The following is a 20925-nucleotide window of genomic DNA, read 5'->3' as shown; positions in this document are numbered from 1 at the left end:
CATACTCACACTCACACACATACACACACTCACATACACACACACTCACATACACACACTCACACTCACACACATACACACACTCACATACACACACACTCACATACACATACTCACATACACACACACTCACATACACACTCACACTCACATACACACTCACACATGCATACACACTCACACACACATACACACAGACTCACACACATACACTCACACACACTCACATATACACACACACACACACACACTTTTTTTTCTTTGTAGTGTTTGAGATTGAACTCAGGATTTTTGTGCTCAATAGTCAAGAGCCCAACAACTGAGTCACAGCCTCAGCACTGCCACCGCCACCACCACCCCCCTTTTTTAAAGAAAATTATTCCTTAGGAAAACAGAAAAGCACAAAAGAAGTCCTCCATGGCCCTCTAGCCAAAAGATACTCAGGTGGGGTTTTTTGTTGTTGTTGTTGGTTGGTTGGTTTTGTTTGGTTGTTTTTGTTTTTGTTTTTTGTTCTTGTCATTTAATTTTGGAGGGAGCTGAGGCTATAGATGAGTAGTAAAGTACATACTTAGCATACAAAAAGCCATGGATTCAATCCCCAGAGCGCACACACACACACACACACACACACACACACACACACACACACACACTCGGGCCTTCAGGAAGTTGATAGGACCAGGACAAAGACCTGACAACCATTCCCCCAAGTCTCCAACTGTTAGCATTTTAACTGCATTCACTTCATCTAGCTATCTCTTTCTCTCTCTCAAAATATATTTATGCATTTATTTCAGAACCCATTAAGCACCAGTTGCAGATACCACACATTCTTATGTAAGCCTTCAATGCGTGTTTCTGAAAAGCAAGAAATTCTCTTACATAATAGATTTTTCTATGCATTTATTATTTATCTATCTATAAGAAATATGTTGCTTTGCTTGTTTATGTTAATAGTGGGTTGCCTTGTGGGGGGGGGGAGGCGGGGTGGTTATTCTCCTGCTAACAGATATGGTGCAGTATGAGGCTACATTAGGAGGGAAGGTTCCCGTGGGCTCGTCCACCTCAGTGAATTAACTGTTCCCTCGCTCCTGCATGACAGGCATGTGCCAATGGCATGCATCAAATCCAGAAATTAAAAGGACAAGGGGGTGTTGGGCAGTGGTAGCGCACGCCTTTAATCCCAGCACTCGTCAGGCTGTGAGTTCGAGGTCAGCCTGCTCTACAAAGTGAGTCCAAGACAGGCAAGGCTACACAGAGAAACCCTGTCTTGAAAAACCAACAAACAAACAAACAAAAGGGCAGGGGGAAAGCTCTAGATATAAAGTTAGTGTCATTCTGTAGCCAGGAGAGATGCAACGGACGATTGACCACCAGGGAGTGAGCTGGTCAGAGCTAGGTTTTCTGGCAGTTGAGCAGTGCGTGTGTGGGTAAGGGCAAATCTCCGTTGCTTAGAATGGGGCTTCTCTATAGCATAACTCATCGTTTTCTCTCACTTGTCTTTCAGAACTGGTTAAAATCCTACGGCTACCTGCTTCCCTATGAATCACGGGCATCTGGGTTGCATTCAGGGAAGGCCTTGCAGTCAGCAGTCTCTACTATGCAGCAGTTTTACGGGATCCCAGTCACCGGTGTGTTGGATCAGACAACCATCGAGTAAGATTTGCTTAGGGCGTTCTGCCTTTGCACTTTCTGGACTCTGTTCGCATTTGTCATGGTCACACCATGCCTATCCTACTGCCCTACACCCCTGCACTGCCATCTTGGGGGACAATACCAAAGAGTGATCTTTCATGGGTCTGTTTCTGGTTCATCACCACCACTCTCATTTTAACTTTATGCTGTGTGACTGGAAACAAGATGCTTAACCTTTGGGGGAGGGGCTCAGTTTCCTCGTCAGGACAATGATGGGGTGGGCGCCCTAAGATGCGTGTTCATGTCTCACTTGATACAGAGAACTGCGGAGCAGAAACAGGCTGGCAGTTCTTGCCCCACTTTTCCCATTTACCAGACACCTGCTGAGCGCCCGCATGTGCCAGGCGCTGTGCTTAGCCCAAGCCTCCTACTCGGCTGTTTTGTGGAAAACACAGTCATCTGGCTGTGTCGTCCTAGGGCTCAGAAACACACGAACCCCAGGGAGATGCTGAGAAGGCAGAACTATAAATCCAGCCACGAGAATGGTTCTCAACACTCAGGGACAGCGCAGAGGACAGAGAGAAGAGGGCTACGATGCCAGCCTAGAAGAAGTGGCCAGGGAAGGGGCAGACATCACGGCAGTGGAGGGGGCATGGCCAACAGGGTTAGTTGCTGAGTGGTCCCAACAGAAAGGTGACTGAAAGGCATGGCTGGGTTAGGCATCAAAAGCTTCTGCATAAGCTCAGGGGAATGGTGGAAACAAAGTTGGGGCGGCGACGGGGAGAGACCTGAGCCCAGACATGGCAAGTGGTGGATAAATGTTTGAAAAGCCTGAGAACAAAGAGAAGAGGAAGAAATGGGTGGTAGCCCCCCCCAAAAAAAAGACAATGTTTTTATTTGTTTATCATGGTTTTTGTCGCCCCAACCTGACAAAACTCGTTGGGTCGCCAGAACAATGTGGACTTGGTTCTCACGTTTGTGTTTACATGTATGTCTTACCATGTGCGCACACAGACAGACAGACAGACACAGAGAGAGAAAGAGAGAAGCAGGGCGGTAGAGAGATGGTTCAGCAGTTAAGAGCGCTTGTGACCCAGGTTCAATTCCCCACACTCACATGGCGGCTCAACCTCCTATCACCCTGGTTCCAGTACTTTCTGCTGACTTCTGAGGTCTCCTGCACTTACCTGCTGCACAAACATACACTCGGACACATGCATACTCCTTAAAAACACACACACACAGACAAACACTTAAAATGCAAATAAATAAAAATGTAAGAACATGAGAGCAGCTTGCTTATGTTTTAGTTTGGTTTGGTTTTGCTTTGTTTCAGACAGACTCTCTCTACATAGCCCAGGCTGTCCTGGAACTCACGATGTAGGCTAAGCCATCCTTGAGATAACAGAGATCCTCCTGCCTCCCAAGTACTGGAATTAAAGGTATCTGGTGCCACTATGCCCAGCCATTTTTTTTTTAAAGAAATATCCATGAGCTGATAAAATGGGCCTAAAAAGTGCTTGCCATCCAACCTAATGACCTCGGTTCAACCCCTAAGTCCCACAGCAGAAGGAAAGAACCAGATCCTGAAAATCGTTCTCTGACCTTGTGTATGCACACATACACAATAATATAATATAAATACTATATTATCATACAATAATAATAACTATAAACAAGTAAAACAGCTTTAAAACTAAAAAGGAAAAATTATCCATGAAAGAGGCATTCAGGCCAGGGAGACATAGAAAGAGCAGAAGTGAATTTCCAAAGGGGGAGATAGGAGCCCACGTGAGGGTGGAAGCAGATGGCAGGGCTGGTTGAGGACACGGGAGAGCTGGCAGAAGGCAGGATGGGAAACGCACACAACTGTGGCTCGAGGAGCAGTTCATCCCTCAGACAAGTTGCTCTGCGATGGCAGCATCCCCAGCACGCTCTCTCGCCCTGTTTATTTGCAAAGGAGAATGTTGGGTTCGGCTTTCAAATCCTGGGTCCATTATTCCAAGGCGCAGAACTTAAAACCTGGTGATCCGGACTTCTATCCAAACAGTTCCCGGTCCTTCCTTCTCTGAGGGGCACTGTGAAATTCCCAGACAGTGCATCCAAAGGCTCCTCGGAGGCTGGGAGTGGCATCCTTGGTCCCCTGCCTCCTGGGTGAGCAGCTTGTAAGAGCCTAGCCCCCCTCTCTAGGCTGATGCTAATTTGAGGCTTTTGTGCAGTGCGCCCTGGGCCCGGAGCACTGGTGTCTCTGCTGAGGCTCCACCTGGCTTTGGATTTTCTCTGTTCCAGAAAGCCCCAGGCCTTCTGGACAGGCTTCAAACCAGGCAGGTGGGTAGGAAAAGAGGACAAAGGAAAAGAGCTGAGGGAAGAGGCAGCGTTGCCTCCCGCATTTCTGCCCGCACCTCTCTTAGGAAGTTGGGAGCAGTGTTCTGGACACACAGACTGGGGTGGGATGGGCAGAATTCTTAGGGCTCCACCTTAGCTCTGTGACCCTTCACGGGGCCCCATCTCCTGCCATACGGCTCTCAGGTCCCACTCCGTCTTGCAAGCAGTAGCAGAGATGGCTCCTGCCTCTCTTTCCAGCATGTGTTACTGAAAGGAACTTCTTTTAAAAAATAATTTTTAGTGACTTACTTATATTTTATGTACATTGGTGTTTTCCCTTTGTGTATGTATGTCTGTGTGAGGGTGTTGGATTCTCTGGAATTGGGATTGGAGTTCTAGACAGTTGTGAGCTGCCATGTGGGTGCTGGGAATTAAACCCAGTTCCTCTGGAAGAGCAGCCAGTGCTCTTAACCTGCTGAGCCATCTCTCCAGCCCCTGAAAAGAACTTTGATTCACAATTTCAAGTACTATTTTTGGGTGTTTCCCTTGGGAAAATGTCACACGCTTAGTCCTTCACTCACTTGCCCAGCAGCTTAGCTCCCCTACCTCAACTTTGAGCTACACACTTGAGGAAGAAATAGAAACCTCAACTTTCCTTTACTAAACTGCCCTGATAGTCCACCAAGTCCTGCCTCGCTGACTTCTGTTTTCCAAACGCCCGATCCCCAGAAGCCGTGTCAAGGTAGGAAAGACTCCACTCGTCATCCTCTGGCCTCCGTATGTGTGCAACTGTATACATGCCATTGCACACAACACTCCCAAACACACAATAATAATAATAATAAATAGTTAATTAACAATTTAAAAATAAAAATTCTAAAAGCAATCCAGGGTGTGGCTGTGCCTGCTTATAACCCTAGCACAAAAGAGATGGAAGAGAAAGACCATGAGTTGGAAGCCAGCCTGGGCTACCCAGCACGATCCCCCATCTCAAATAAGAGAGCACGAAGGTGTGGGAACTGCACATGTTTACACGGACGTGTACCGTTGCTGTCATGGCACTCCGTTGCTGCTCTGTGTGGGTCACTCTCTGAGCAGAACATGCCAAGATGAGTAAGACCTGGTTTACACTCTAGTGCCTTTTCATGTGTCGTTAAAATGGCCTGTCTTCTTTTCTCCATTGCCAATGGCAACTGCTTTTAACAGCTGTGAATGAGGTCAGACACTTTCCCTTCCAGCAATGCCCAGCTATAGTTCAGTGGGTGGGTTGTTAGGCCAGTGCAGAAACATAAAACGCAGGGAGGGCGGCCTGGCCCTAGTTTAAAAGTTGTGGCTTTTTAAGTCTCCTACCTGGGCCCTCCTTTAATCCCCAGTGATGTCCCAGGCTTGGTCCCTGGTGTGTCTTGACCTGGTAATCAACAAGTTTCTCAAGGTTTGCTAAGCTCCACGCACTACTCTAGCTTTGGAGCACAAGGACAAGTGTAACATGACCCCTAGCCTCAGAGGACTTGCCATTATTACAAACCACAGATTAACATACAAAACCACAAAATAGCCGGGCGTGGTGGCACACACATCATTAATCCCAGCACTGAGGAGGCAGAGGCAGACAGATCTCTGTGTGTTCGAGGCCAGCCTGGTCTACAAAGTAAGTCCAGGACAGCCAGGGCTACATAGAGAAACCCTGTCTCAGAAAAAAGAAAAGGAGGAGGAGGAGGAGGAAAAGGAGGAGGAGGAGGAAGAGGAAGAGGAGGAGGAGGAGGAAGAGGAAGAGGAGGAGGAGGAGGAGGAGGAGGAGGAGGAGGAGGAAGAAGAAGAAGAAGAAGAAGAAGAAGAAGAAGAAGAAGAAGAAGAAGAAGAAGAAGAAGAAGAAGAAGAAACAAAAGGTGGGTTTCAGGCTGGAGAGATGGCTCAGTGGTTAAGAACACTGCCTGTTCTTCCAAAGGACCTGGGTTCAATTCCCAGCACCCACATGGCAGCTTACAACCAAGGCTACACAGAGAAACTCTGTCTTTAAAAAACAAACAAAACAAAAACAGAACACACACACACAAAAAAAAAAAACCACAAAATAAATTGGGAGGAGGTGGTGCACACCTTTAATCCCAGCCCTTGGGGGGGGGGGCAGAGACAGGAGGATCTCCTTCAGTTCCAGGCCAGCCTACTCTACAGAACAAGTTCCAGGACAGCAAAAGCTACACAGAGAAACTGTCTTGAAAAAAAACAAAAACAAAGCAACAACAACAACAACAACAACAACAAAACCCCACAATATAATTAACGGGTTCTATAGAAAATTGCATTCTGTGTCCTATATCCAGTTCAGAGACTTTTTTTTTTTGAGTTGGTGTCTCTTTGTGTAGACTGGGCTGGCCTGGAACTTTGGTCCTCCTGTCTAGACCTCCCACGTCCCAACTTTACAGCTCTGTATCTAGGCACCTAGCCCTTCTTAAACACCTGTAGTGAAACTGCCACCGTCTTTTATGCTTTCCTGGTGTAGTGTTGAGGAGATGCAATTCTCTCATGTATCCAGTCAGCCTGTTTTCTGTTAAACAACTATTGACCCCTTTCTATGTGAGGCACCATGCCAGCTCTGAGAATACAGGCAACTCTCCTACCCTCATGCAACTCAGAATCTGGCGAGAAAACAAAAACAAAAGCAAAAAACGAAGAGTAAACCAGAGAGCAAATGCCCACATTTTGAGGATGGTAATCGCTATAAGGAAGCATTAAGCAAGACCATCAGTGTTGGGAGAAGGTTGCCCAGCCCATCAGGGAAGCTCTCTGTGAGGGGCAGAGACCTTAATGAAGTAAAGGAAGAAACAGCATGACAGATTCTAGACTAGGAATGCTTGGCTGCCATCTCAGAGAACAGCAAGGCACCGCTGTGGGTGAGAAGCCGCTGGGCACATGGGCAGGGGCGAGACCCACGCGGAGCACTGTAGACTGAGCTGGGGGTTAGGATTTCATTGCAGTTATGACGCTGACGAGGAAACTGGGGTTCAGGTTGGTTTGATCCCTTGCCTGGAGTCCTTGCTTGCTTGGTGAGACTAGGATTTCCCAGTGTCTGCTGGCTCCAGTCTCTTAAGCGTTTCTTAAACTCAAGGGTTTCTCCGTGGGAGTGAATGGATTCATGAATCGGTCAGTCTGTCAAATTCCCTCTGGGGGCATGCAGAGGCATGGTCCCGGAGTCGAAGCTGAGAATGTGCACTGCCATCCATTCTGGGGCTGAGGACTGGCCAGTGCCTTCCTAGAGTGCTTAGTAACTACAGTGTGTGTATGTGTGTGTGTGTGTGTGTGTGTGTGTGTGTGTGTGTGTGTGTGTGTGTCTGTCTGTCTGTCTGTCTGCTTGTGTGTGCGCTTGCATGCCTTCTCTCTGCCCAGGTGGATGAAGAAGCCTCGATGTGGCGTCCCTGACCATCCCCACTTGAGCCGGAGGCGGAGAAGCAAGCGCTATGCCCTAACTGGACAGAAGTGGAGGCAGAAACATATCACCTACAGGTGCTGTGCCCGCCTCTCTTCCTCCCTGGTTTTGACCCCCACACTCACTCTGTCTTGGGGAAAGAGAGGATCAGGACAAAGGCGAGGCGTGTGGACATCAGGCCCAGGCGCAGGGAACCTGTGACCTTATCTTCCTTGTGACCTCCACAGGTGACCCTGGCTTCAGGTTTCCTGGTCTTTAGTTGGGTTCTGTGTAGGCGCCTACAGATTCAGTTCCTGGGCACGGGGTAGGAAGTGCTTAGTTGGACTCGGCTGTGTGAAGGCCACGTCAGAGCAGATCACTGTTAGTGCTGGCCAACTGTTTCTGCCTCGGCTGGATTCCCAGCGTCGGCTCTACAGACTTCACCCAAGGTGCTCCATGCAGAAAGAGTCTCGGCTGTCTCTGAAGGAGAGTAAGGAATAAAGACATGGGTCACAGCAGTGTCCCTCCTGGTCTGGGAAATCCAGAGCAGAGCTGGTTCTGTCTCCAAGCCCCACAGTGACTGAGACAAGAAAGAAAGAAAAAAAAAAAACAGAATAGCAGGGCCAGACACCAGTGTTCACAGAAGGCTTGGACGAGGACCACGCTAGGAAAGGCCCCAATAAGTTCCCAACTCTGAGTCCATCTCAGACCAATTCCCTGGGCACAGTAAAAGGATCAAGGACAGAGATTACTGCGTTAGAGTGAGGCTTTTCTTACTGATAAGATGTAGCAGGATTCCCTTCTCTCTCTCTCTCTCTCTCTCTCTCTCTCTCTCTCTCTCTCTCTCTCTCTCTCTCGTTTGTTTGGTTTTTTGAGACAGAGTTTCTTTTTGTATCCTTGGCTGTCCTGGACTCACTTCATAGACCAGGCTGGCCTGGAACTCACAGAGATCCACCTGCCTCTACCTCCCAAGTGCTGGGATTAAAGGTGTGCACCACCACGCCCCACTTCTCTTTTCTTTTTTTCAAAAAGAGAAGGAAACATAAGAGGAATCTAGGTTAGAAGATCCTTGGGTGTCCCAAAGACGAGGAACAGATCAAGAGAAGGGGAAAGAACCTTCTAACCCAAGTCTAACCTTACCTTCCATTACCTTACCTCTCTAGACCTCTGCTTCTTCCCTGTGGGATGGGTAAGATAACCTACACCCCGGGCATTCATGGGGCAGAGCGCTCATAAGTAGTTATGTTCCACTGTGGAGAGCTGTGCCCCACAGATACAGTTACCTTAGAGAGCTAAATCAGGCTCTGTATTAATTCAGGTGCTGCCCTACACCAGGCGCTGACAGACCAGCAACAGCCAGGTCCTTCCACTTGAATGCCTCTGTACTATTTGAATATGTTTGTGACTTTTACAAATGTACACACTTTATGTACTAATTAGACATAGAGGGGCCTCTCTATCAACTTTTTACTACACATTGGATGGAATCTCTTGTGCAACACAAGCCTTGTCAGGAATAAAAACTCCAGCAAAAACAAAGCTATCACTGGGGAGGCAGAGGCAGGCGGATCACTATGAATTTGAGGCCAGCTTGATCTACAAAGTGAGTCTAGGACAGCCAGAGCTACAAAGAGAAACCCTGTCTTGAAAACAAAAAACAAAAAACAAAACCACCAACACCCTCCCAAAACAACAAAAAACAAAATAAAACAAAACCCAAAGCTATGCTGACTGAGGTAGGGGTGGGGTCCAGCTATTCTGACTGAGGTAGGGGTGGGAGTCCAATGCTCTTCTTTTTCAGCATATTCTCCAACCCCTGGGGCATCTCAGTAGAATTCTAGCACTGGAAATGTGAAGGCTGCTGGGCCGTGCTGCTCTGGCACCCCTTTTAGCTCCACTCTCTCTGATTCTGTATTTCTTTCTAATGACCCCTTTCTCTCTCACCAGCATTCACAACTACACCCCAAAGGTGGGTGAGCTGGACACACGGAAAGCTATCCGCCAGGCTTTCGATGTGTGGCAGAAGGTAACCCCGCTGACCTTTGAAGAGGTGCCCTACCACGAGATCAAAAGTGACCGGAAGGAGGCAGACATCATGATCTTCTTTGCTTCTGGTTTCCATGGTGACAGCTCCCCATTTGATGGGGAAGGGGGATTCCTAGCCCATGCCTACTTCCCTGGCCCAGGGATTGGAGGAGACACTCACTTTGATTCAGATGAGCCCTGGACACTAGGAAATGCCAACCATGATGGTAAGAACATGGGGCTGGGGCTGGGGGTGGGGCAGTGCTGGGCCGTTCAGCTGGCAGGGAAAGATGCACAAAGGCTGCATTGGCAGAACGCCATTGACAAGAGACGTGCTTCCCAGAGCTTCGGGTCTAAGAACTCAAGGATCTAAGAGTATTATCCCCTGATAATATTCAACATTCAATCTACCAGGAACAGGGCCACAAAGATGGGTGAGACCACTTAGGAGTTGGTCTGGTTGGGCTGAGGCAGGACAGCACCATGAGTAAGAAGGATGATGTTTTAGAGGCCAAAGAAACAGGTTAGGAGACATTGAAATAGAACTTGAGATCAGAAAAGGATGGGTCCTGGCCCTAAAGTAACTCTAAGTCATGGCAGTCACCGTTTCAGCATCCTCAGATAACTCGCCCTGCACCACTGTGATTCTGTGGCGCTCAGGAAACAGCAGCAGTTAGTACCGGGCAGCGATAGCTCTCATCATTAAAGTGTTTATCCATGTGAACTCAAAAGACACTTGCTTAGCAATTGGCAAAGGGCACAGAGTTATTTGTATGTGCGCATGTTGTGTCAGTGTGCGCATGCCACAGCTCTCATGTGGACATCAAAGACAACTTGGGAACGTCAATTTCCTCCATTGTGTAGGGGTCTTAGGAGCCAAACTCAGGTGGTCATACCTGGTGGCAGGTACCTTTCCCTAGAGCCATCTCACCAGCCCAGTAATCTATCCATTATAGTTAGTTAGTTAGTTAGTAAGTTAGTTAGTTAGTTAGTTAGTTAACACTTGTTAACTAAGTTGTACTATAGAGTTCAGAGGACAACTTGTGGGTGTCCTTTCTCTCTTTTCCACCAGGGAAGTTCCAGGGCTTGAACTTGGGTCATCAGGCTTGATAGAGAGTGTCTTTATCTACTGAGTGATCATGCCAAATCAAGTCCATCTTTAAGATGAAGAGCTCAGGGCTCAAATGGCATAACTTGTAGGTAACAATGCTGGCGCTCAAACCCTAGTTCAACCGCGCCCTGTGCGAGGGCTAAGGACGTAGCTGAGTCTTTGCCTAGCATTCACAAATCCCCAGGTTCAATGCCCAGCATAAGCAACAAATGATGGTACACAGCTGCAATCCCAGCGTACAGAAAGTGGAGACAAGAGGACAGATTAGGTCATCTCTAAGGCCTCTTCCAATGATGCCGCGACGTAGAATGAAGTCCTGCAAAAGACCAAGGGGTATCTGAACATTTAACTAAGGTGGGGCAGGCAGAGTTGAGAGGCAGGTGTCTACATAGGTAACCCTGCTGAAAGTTGCAGCACGGGTGCCCAGAAAATGCAACGAGATTCAGGAGGAAGTGGGGTGGAGGGACAGAGGATTCAGCCTTTAGGTTATAACAGGTAGTAATTAGTGGGTACGATAAGGTTCTAAGGTCCATACCAAGTGCCTTCCACACATCATAAGTACGTTTTGTCACCCCCATTTTACAGATGGGCAAACAAAGGCATAGGGAAACACTATTCTAACTAAGGCCCCGGGAGTTAGAGAGTAGTTAAGCAAGGCTTTGAGTTTGGATAGCATAGCCCTGGAGCTCCCATGGATCGCAAACTACAGGGCCCATGAGGAACTTGGGACAGCAGAGCCCAGTGTTGAGATACATCTCTGTCCTTGATGTTTCCCTACCCATCCTGATGGTGAGAACCACCAAAGGTCTCTCAGCACTGTGAAGTCCTGTCGCTGGAGATGCTGATCCGTAAGCTGAGAAGACACCTCTTCCTGCCTCGGTGCAGCTTGTAGGTACAGGCAGGCTCTTCACAAGTCCCTCCCCTCAGAAGCCGTGTCTCGTGTAGGTAGGTGGGTTGTTCCCTTGAGGACCACCACTGTCAGGGGACACTGACACACCACTGTGTGAGCTGGGGGTTGACTCCTCTCAGCATCTGTCCAACACTGGTCCAGGAGATGGCTTGGCCAAGGCGCAGCCCAGAGAGTTAGAAAACTGTTCAGTTTCTTTGCCCTCCCCCCTCTTCAGATTTATGCTCTGTTTCCTGTGAAGCTCAGCTTCCTCTGGCTTGGCGTCATCTCTCCTATGTGCTGGATAACTTTCCCGGCCTTTCGCGTATACTTATTCTTCATCTTATTCTTAGTTTTGGAGTAGTGTCAACAAATAACTGTGATGCTGATAAGGCATTAGGAAACAAAAAAACTATCATTTTCAGGGCCTGTCATGTGCCAGGCGCCATTAACTGAAGAGGTCTCAGTTTTGGCTGTGGTGAACACAACAGGATTTTCGAAGGGTTCTTTTCCTACAGAGGCTCTAGGAAGAAATGTCCCTGCCTCTCTTTCTGCCAAGCCCTGGGTGGGGGTCTCCGTCATCAGGCCCACTCCTTGCTTTGAATAGTTTACTGGGCTGAGTCTTCAGATACAAGATCTGGAGTGTGTGGCAGGCAGGAAGGACCTAGAACCTGTGAGCGGACACCCCTGCAGCACAGCACCCCACCTGCTGGATCACCCCATGTGTGGCGAACACCCTCCATTTCTGATAGAAATTCCAAGAGAGCCAATGTCAGGGAGGAGCCGGTTCCCCTTAGAAGCACAGCCATAGATCCCTGGCGCCTGGGGTGAGCGTGCGCACTGCCCCGAGACAGGTTTCAGCGAGTGGAAAGGAAACCACAATGTGTTGAGCACCCGGACAATATGGCACCTGACTTCCACATAGGCTCAAAGAGAGGAGCAGGCTGTCCTGGGGACTTTGGTGGCATCACTGGCTCTCTTCTTTCCTTGTGGAACATCTTCAAACTCCCTAAAGGAGGGAGACTGAGGGGTCCCCTAGACAGCCATCGTCTCCTTCGTCTGCTTCGGTGATCAGCACTGTTGCTCCCACTTACCCACGCCCTTCCACTTTTATTTTGGAACTGAGGGTGTTTTGTTTTGCTGATTTTATCTTTATTTTATGTGTATGAGTGTTTTGCCTCCATCTAAGTGCATCACAAGCAGCATCCTCGGAGGCCAGAGCAGTGTGTCAGATCTTCTGGAATTACTGATGGTTGTGGGCTGCCATGTCGGTGCTGGGAACTGAACCCTGGGCCTCCACAAGAGCAACAAGTGCTCTTAACCACCGAGCCTTCTCTCCAGCCTCATGGCTGATGTATTTTAAAGAAAGTCCTAGCTATAAAATCATTTTATATATGACTACTTTAGTGTGTAATGTTAACAAAGGCCTAATTTTATATAACCCCAAAATCATTATTAACTTCAACAAAGTTTACAACTTCTTAAAATCTAGTGCCCAGAGCAGTGGTAAAGTACTTGCCATGAGCTATGAAGGTCTAAGTCTGACCCTCAGAACCATGTCGAAAAGCCAAGTACGGTGTCATATGCTTATAATCCCAGCACTGGGGAGTCAAGAGACAGGGGATCCCTGAGGCTTGCTGGCTAAGCATCCTAGCCTAGTCAGGAAGCTCCAGACCCAGGGAGAGCCCCTGTCTCAAAACACAAGATGAAACAATGGCCGAGGTTAACTTCTGCCTACACACACACACACACACACACACACACACACACACACACACACACACGTAGGTTCAATACAAAAATACATATACATAATCTAATACTCAGTACTCATCTCCCCACTTACATTACAAGTGTCTTTTTACAGCTGTTGGCTTGAATCAGGATCCAAGCAAGATCCACACCACACATGGCTCTTTTAAAGTCTTACGGTTTAAAATACATCCTGCCGCGACCTTTCCCTGCCTTGCACAGAAGAAACTGTCCTGAGTGTGGTCATTCCACTTGATGAGCCTCAGGTTCACCTTTAACCTGTCGCTCTCCTCGTGGCCCCTGAGTGCTGCAGGGGAGAGTAGGCCTGGCTAGACGTAGGTTTACTTTTGGGTAGGATTTTCCCCTGGTGTTGTTAAGTTCTGTTCACTACATCAGGAAACATGTATGTTTCAAGGTGTCCTGTTTAAAAATGAGAAAGACAGACAGGAAGGAAGGAAGGAAAGAAGGAAGGAAAAGACATAGGCTATATCTGAACCCCAAACTTCCTGCATCACAATCCTCATTACCCCAGTATTTAAAAGATTTCCTAGGCTCACATCTGTCTAGCACTCAAGAGGACAAGGCAGGAAGGCTGCTGTTGTTCTGAGACCGGCCTGGAATACAGAGACTCTGTTTTGGGGGGTGGAGTGGTGAAGGACAGACAGGAGAGAGGGCTCATTGGGTAAAGTGTTGGCTGTGCAAACACAGGGACCCAAATTAGGGTCCCTGGCACCCAAATAAAAGCTGGCTGTGGCAATGCACATCTGTAACCCCAAGCTGGGGAACAGAATTGGGCAGATGTTACACACTCACTGGCCAGCCAGGTTAGCCAAGGTAGTAAGCACTGGTTTTGCTGAGAGACCCTGTTTAAATAAACAAAAAGATGGAAAGCATTAGGGAATTCTCAACATCAATCTCTGGTCTCCACACGCATGCCCCCACAGGTAAGTATGCCTGCTACATACACACATACAACACACACACACATGCACACACACACATGCACACACACGTGCACACACACACAACACACATACATGCGCGAGCACACACACACACAAACATACGTGCACGCGCTCGAGCAAAGCTCCCCAGAGGGCCACTGAATTGTGTGTGTGGTCCTCATCCCCCCCACACACACACACTGAAGAGTACAAAGGGGCAAGCTAGACCACCGCCTTAAAGCCATTTTCATTAAACTTCCTCTGTCCTCATTTCGTTCAAATGAGTCAGCCAGTGAAGTCAGCAGATGCCCACTCCACCCAGCCCTCAGCGTTCCTTCCTAGAGGAAGGTGACAAACCAGGAAGAGCCTTCATGACCATCCCCGGCTTCACAGGACCAAGCCTTTCCACACTTAGGTCACTAACCCCATCCCAGCACAGGGACATAGAGGCAGCAGGGATCAAATCTCCAGTTTACAGATGATGGGATTGAAGCTCTCCTGGGCACTGAGAAAGCCACACAGTCGGAAGGCGGCAGAGCCAGATGTGAAAGTGAGATGCCACATCTTTAACAGTCCCCACAGGGGTCTGTGCAGGTGGCCCAAGGACAGCACTTGGAAAACTCCTGTAGTTTTGGCACTAGATGCTGTCACTTTACCATGTCAGACTTGGGAAACTTTGAGCCATTTGGGGGGGGGGCTACTGTCCCCAAGAAACTCAGTCTTGGGGCCGAGCATGTACCCCGTGGCTGTAATTAATGAAGGTGGGACAGTAGCCAGTACCTAAAGCTGCCTGAGATTAAAACGCTGGCAGAGTAGAGAAGGCAGCATTATTGGCCAGCTGGGAAAGCCAGGCTGGTTTCCTGGGAGATGGGGTGGACTTTAAAGGAAGGAGGGCGTTTAGGTGGAGGGGACAGTGCTGGGGGCAGGGGGGATGCAGAGGTGAAGGGAAATGCCTTGGGGTGATGCTATCAAGAGTCAGGAACATGGGTGTCCAGTGAGGGGGTCCATCCTAGACGAGGCAAGGTTCACTGGAGTAGCCAAGCAGAGTGTCATGCTACCAGGCCCCAGAGACTCCCAGAGAACACACAACTGGGGACACTGGTCCTCTCGCACAGCTCAACACAACAGCCAGAATAAGCGATGACCCATCTGTGCCAGGTATGGGCATTTTGTTCACCTTGGCTCATTAATCCTTCTCCCTGTTCTTATGAGGACGGCAGCCATGATTCTCTCGCTGCAGAGAAAGGGGTATAAATGCCACAGCGCTGGGACATGGCAGAGCTGCAGAAACCATATTCTGATTGATGACTCTGCTTCCTGCCTCTCAGTCTCTGAGGAGTAAAGATGCTGAGGACCTCTTCTTCATCAGGCACTTGTGGCTCTTCTCCGTAGCTGACCCCCCCCCCTCTTTACTCTGTGTCCCCTCACAAGCTCAGCGTGGCTGCTCTCCATCCCTTTCATCCCCAAAGCTCTCCTGGTTTTGTGTTATGGGATGTTGGCTTCCCAGCTTTTCTCTTACTTTCTGTCCTGGGAAGAAACCCACAGGTCTCTTTCCTTCAAGGGACTTTGATGTTCACAGAACTGGGCGCACGCCAAGGACAATGGCAGAGAGTACCCAGGGGCTCCCTGGCTCCCTGACGAGGTCTCTGTGGATGATCCCAAGGAGAGGCCTGGTCAGGAGAAAGGCCCTGAACAGCTTGTCCAGGTGGATCAGCAAGTCAGGAGCGGAGCCAGGCCAGGCCGCAGGGGCGCTGAGCTGCCTTCTGGCAGCTTCAGCAGCCACCTTTGTTTGCAGTGGAGCTAAAAGATGAGCTCACTGCTTCCCTGCTGCTGAAGGGACCGGGACCTGAGGAAGGAGGTGGGGGCAACCTGGCTTTTCTCCTGTCAGCCTGCCCTTCTCAGCAGAAGGGCAGCCCAGGCTCCTGGCCAACCTTGCAGTGATCTTGCCCAGGCCCCATTCCTCTCTATTGCTCCAAAGGTGGCTTCATGATGACACGGTTGGTGTCAAAGGAGAGTCGGTCTAGATCTGGCTTGTAGAGTTCTTCTCTTTTCCCAAGACCTTACTCAGGAAAGCCAGACAACTCCCACCCTCATCTGACTCTCCAGGGACCTTCATGGGCTGGCAACTCTGCCTGGGATTACTAGAGCCAGAGTAGGTAGTAAAGTCCCTGACTCCTGGTAGACTCTGAGGTGGGAGAAAGGAACTAAGATGTGCCTAGGACTGGGAGATAAGAGAAAGGTCTCAGGGGGAGATAGCAGAGATCAAGCAGACAGGACCAGAACTGTGGATACAAGGCCTTGCCCAACTCCTCGGCCCTAGCATTCCTTTCCCAATACTATGCTTACTTAATGTTCACCAATTCAGGCCTTGTCTTACCCAAGGCTTAAAAGAGAAGTTGATGATTGCTGGCTTTAAGAGAACCTGGTTGCTGAAACTTGCCAACCTTTCTGGTCCATTGGGCTTGTTTCTGGTCCAGCTCAGGTGTTTTGTTCTGTAGCAACAGTGGCCATTCCTGGCTATGCCTGTAGCTCTTTGGTCCTCACCAAGCCTTGAGGCAGGTCTGCTTTCTCCTTTCTACAAATGAGCACACTGAGGTTCGGGTGTTGACAAGTGAGGGTGAATGGTCTCGTCTCAGGGGTGTTCAAAACCACCACAGCGTGCTGCCCCTTAGTTTCAGAGTCAGGATCCTGTGTTCTGCTTTCAGCACCAGGATGGTGCTTCCACCTGTACTTGACTCCTCTCCTCGGTTTGGGCGAGTAGTTTCAGGCCTAGGGTCCTGCTGCCCCACATCCCGCCCTGTTCACAGCAGGCCCCCTGAAGATGACTACCAACCAGCCACACCAAGGATTTTCTTGTCTTGTCTTACCCTCCGGCACCCCAGTACCTGCGCCCCACCTTCTGAACTGGTCCTACTTACCCACCTGCCCTGAGTATGATCCCCTTTGCCTCTAATCCTCTCTCCAGTGGCAACCAGGGTGACGTCATCATGCTGCCCCACCTCCTCTCCTGCTATCCGTGACCCCCACACCTCCCCACGGCCAAGAAACAGATCCAAATTCCTTTGTAGGGCATCACAGAGCCCTGCCCGCCAGCCTGGCTGACCTCATCTCTCCCTGGCCCTCCCCGTGTGATTTGTTCTAGAGCCAAGTGGAATGAACCGCTGGTCCCCGGGCCTGGTTTAAAGCGGTCCCTCTGCCAGGAATGCCACTCCGCCCGCTCTTCCCCCTAACCCTGAGTCCATTCTTCAGGCCAGTTCTCACCTTTCAATTCACCCTGATGGCATCTCCTCCCCCCCCCCGCCCCGCCCCCAGCATCTTCCTCCAATCCAAATACGACTTAGTAGCACAGACACGCAGTCCCAGCTACTTGGAGGCTGAGGCAGGAGGACTGCAAGTTGGAGCCCTCAAAATAAAAATACAAAATAAAAAGAGGTCTGGGACTATAGCTTAGTGGTACATACAAGGCCCAAAGGTTCTATCCTTAGTTCCTTAAAAATGTTCTCAAACTTTCTACGTCTGTTAAAGCACCGAGCGCCTGAATACTGTGTAGCCATTGCACCTTCTGCGTGTACCCGTCTGCGCGCACACACACACACACACACACACACACACACACACACACACACATATAAAAGGTAGTGTTTGATTTCTCTGTGTCCCCAGTGTCCAGCAGAAGGGTCAGAGGCAGGGGATATGCTAAGTGAGGGACTGACTGGCTAACACTAGGCGGGTGCCCTGGGCACCTCCTGTGTCCTCTCCGCAGGCAATGACCTCTTCCTGGTGGCTGTGCACGAGCTGGGCCATGCACTGGGCCTGGAGCACTCTAACGACCCCAGTGCCATCATGGCACCCTTCTACCAATACATGGAGACGCACAACTTCAAACTGCCCCAGGACGATCTTCAGGGCATCCAGAAGATTTACGGTGTGTGTAGTAGGGGAGAGGAGGGCTGTGCGTGTGAAAATGGGCTGTGGCAGGTTGGGGGCGGGGGGGGGCGGGGGGCGGAGCTTCCCAATTGTCAGCGTTGCTGCTGTGTCTCTGTGCTGACTTCACTGAAGTCCCCTAGCACACTGGGAAACGGGAGGAGGGGCCTGGGGGGGCTGGCACTGTGACTGAGAGGGCAACGCGAGGTGAGGCCCCACCCACTCCCTCTTTTCTATCCTTTTCCACCAACCTCCCTGTCTCCTCCTGTTCTCCATTCCCTCCCTCTACCAGATGGGGACCAGGCACACTCCTGGGTGCCTCTAACCTAGGCGAGTCGCAGGTGAGAAGCTAGCTTGCCGTCTTAATAAGCTAAGACAGGCCTACCCTGTAGGGCCATGCTGGCCTGGAGGTTCTAGTCAGGTTGGTTGGAACAGGAAGACCAGTTCATCTGAGCAAGCGCTGGTCAACAGAACACAGGGGCGGGGCTCCCTCTGGAGGAGGTGGGTGGGGCAACCAGAGGGGGTGGGGTGGGGGGAGGGGATCACAGCAGGTAAGACAGCAGGAGGCAGGTGGGCAGCCAGGACTAGAAGTTATTCCAAAGGTGGGACGGACAGGATCTGCTGACAGATCAGATGTAGGATGAGGGCAAGAAGGAACAGGGCAAGATAACACCAAGAGTTCTGACTTTGCTCTGGTGTAGCAGCTCGGCTGGTAAATGCTCATATATGAAGCCCTACACTCGACCCCCAGACCCCCAAGGACCAGACATGGCAGCTTACACCTGTAACCCCAGCCTTCTAGAGGTAGAAAGATCATCCTTTTGCGAGACCCTGTCTTAAAAACAAACAAAAAAGTGGGGGTGGGGAGTGCTCTGATCTTTGTAATTGTAGAATAATAGGATTTCTCTGTCTGCAGCCCACAGACCAGGTGGGTATTCGCTTGGGGGCTTTAGTGTATAATACATAATTACTAGTTACAAATAGCCATTGAAATTTAAATGTTAGCCAGATGGTGGTGGTGGTGGTGGTACAGGAGACGGCAGCCATGGCGCATGCCTTTAATCCCAGCACTTGGGAGGCAGAGGCAGGAGGATGGCTGAGTTTGAGGCCAGCCTGGTCTACAGAGTGAATTTCAGGACAGCCAGGACTGTTACACAGAGAAATTCTGTCTCGAAAAACAAAACCGAAGGAAGAAAGGAGGGAAGGAAGGAAGGAAGGAAGGAAGGAAGGAAGGAAGGAAGGAAGAAAGGAAGGAAGGAAGGAAGGGGGAAACTTTAATTTATAATATTTACACTGAAGTTTCAGCCCCACGGCCACTAAGAACTAGTCACTCACTGTCACTCACTAGTCACTCAGTAGCCACGTGGGCATACGGACAGAGGCAACTATACCGGCAGTGCAAACACTGAGCATTTCTATCACCGCAGTGTCAGAGGGCAGCCCTTAGGGTCTCGAGAACCAGGAACGCAGATGAGCTCCTTAGAGCAGTGACTCTCAACGAGGTTGCCCTTCGGAGTCATCTTAGGACGCTTACAGAAACACTGACAGCCAGCCCTCACCCAAAGATCTGAGTGAGTCCATCTGGGGAGCTTCCTGAAGAGCTGGAGTTGTAAAACTCTCCTAGGTGGTACGCATGAGCTGCCCAAGTTAAGAGGCATTACAAAGGGAAAGAAGAAAGGAGCCCCTAAGGGTACCCCGTCTTTGGAGTAGGGTAGACACCCCTAACAATGGAAGTCAACAGAGCAGCTGTCAAGGGGGAGACAAACGAAGAGTGCAGGGCCCTGGAAAAGGAGGACATGGTTCAGAGCAGATGTTTCCAAACTCTTGCTCCCCAGTGTGTGGGTCTCGGGACCAGCAACATGGCTTCTCCTGAGCCCTTGAAGACATGCTGTCTGGCTCCACCCCAGACCTTCTGAGTCACGACCCGAGTTACCGAGATTCCTGACGTGATTCATTCGATCCAACAAAGTTTGAGTTTGATTTTTATTCCAAAATACAGAGGTCATCGGTGACCTCGCCAAGCGGTTCGGTGTGAGAGAAGTTAGTGGTTAGAGTCCAGCCTGTGTGAAGGACAGCAGCATAGGAGGGTGAGGGACACTACCCTAAGGAAGGACACTGACCCTACCTAAGGTTTCTTCTTAAAAAGGGAAAGAAGCCAGACTTGGGGGTGGAAAAGCAAAGGGCCCCATCTAATGCCCGCTTCCATGTATTTTCTCAAAGCCTGGGATGTAAGTCAGGAAGAAGGGAGAGGGGACAGGAAGTCAGAGGGACAGTTGGGACCTGTTGGGGCAACTGTAGATGACAGATGGGAAGGTCTGGGCCCTCCCTAAGATCCAGCCCCTCTCTCCAGGACCCCCAGCCGAGCCTCTGGAGCCCACAAGGCCCCTTCCTACACTCCCGGTCCGCAGGATCCACTCCCCATCTGAGAGGAAACATGAGCGGCAGCCCCGGCCCCCTCGGCCGCCTCTGGGGGACCGGCCATCCACTCCAGGTGCCAAACCTAACATCTGCGACGGCAACTTCAACACGGTGGCCCTCTTCCGGGGCGAGATGTTTGTGTTTAAGGTATGAGTAGTGGGTCGGCGCCACCCAGAGCATCCCTTTCTCTACTCGGAGCTAGGCAGACTCCTGCTCTATAAGGAGGATACTGTGGGACCAGGACCCAGAGTCTCTACTGGCGCTGATAGGCTAATCCACTTGGTTCTACAAGGTGACAAGCAAAGACTGGTACAATGACAGCTGCCAACATTGCTCAGGGAAATGTCGGAGATGTGGGAGGGGGGTGGGGGAGGCAGGCAGGTCTGTGACCTTGGACAAGTCACCTTCCCTGTTCACACCTCAGCTAGCTAACCCGGGGGAGTCGTTCATCAGACAAAGGGTGTGTGAGGATCAGTGTCTATGAGGAGGATGCAGGGTGGTG

General features: G+C 50.0%; 1 protein-coding gene across 2 annotated transcripts in view; it reads left to right on the top strand.

Annotated features, from left to right (window-relative positions):
- Window positions 1-20925, top strand: part of MMP24 (matrix metallopeptidase 24) — a 48699-nt gene that overhangs the window by 18220 nt on the left and 9554 nt on the right. For both annotated transcript variants that reach the window (XM_084775684.1, XM_084775685.1), the window contains exons 2-6: window positions 1508-1656; window positions 7345-7461; window positions 9311-9615; window positions 17845-18006; window positions 20356-20570. In XM_084775684.1, the coding sequence (XP_084631810.1) occupies window positions 1508-1656; window positions 7345-7461; window positions 9311-9615; window positions 17845-18006; window positions 20356-20570 (948 nt within the window). The remainder of the gene's footprint in view (window positions 1-1507; window positions 1657-7344; window positions 7462-9310; window positions 9616-17844; window positions 18007-20355; window positions 20571-20925) is intronic.

The sequence above is a fragment of the Acomys minous genome (genome assembly GCF_964271855.1).
Source record: "Acomys minous genome assembly, chromosome: 3".
In the NCBI taxonomy this organism is placed as follows: Eukaryota; Metazoa; Chordata; class Mammalia; order Rodentia; family Muridae; genus Acomys; species Acomys minous.
The sequence above is the reverse complement of the archived record's forward strand: the minus strand, read 5'-3'. Positions and strand labels throughout refer to the sequence as shown.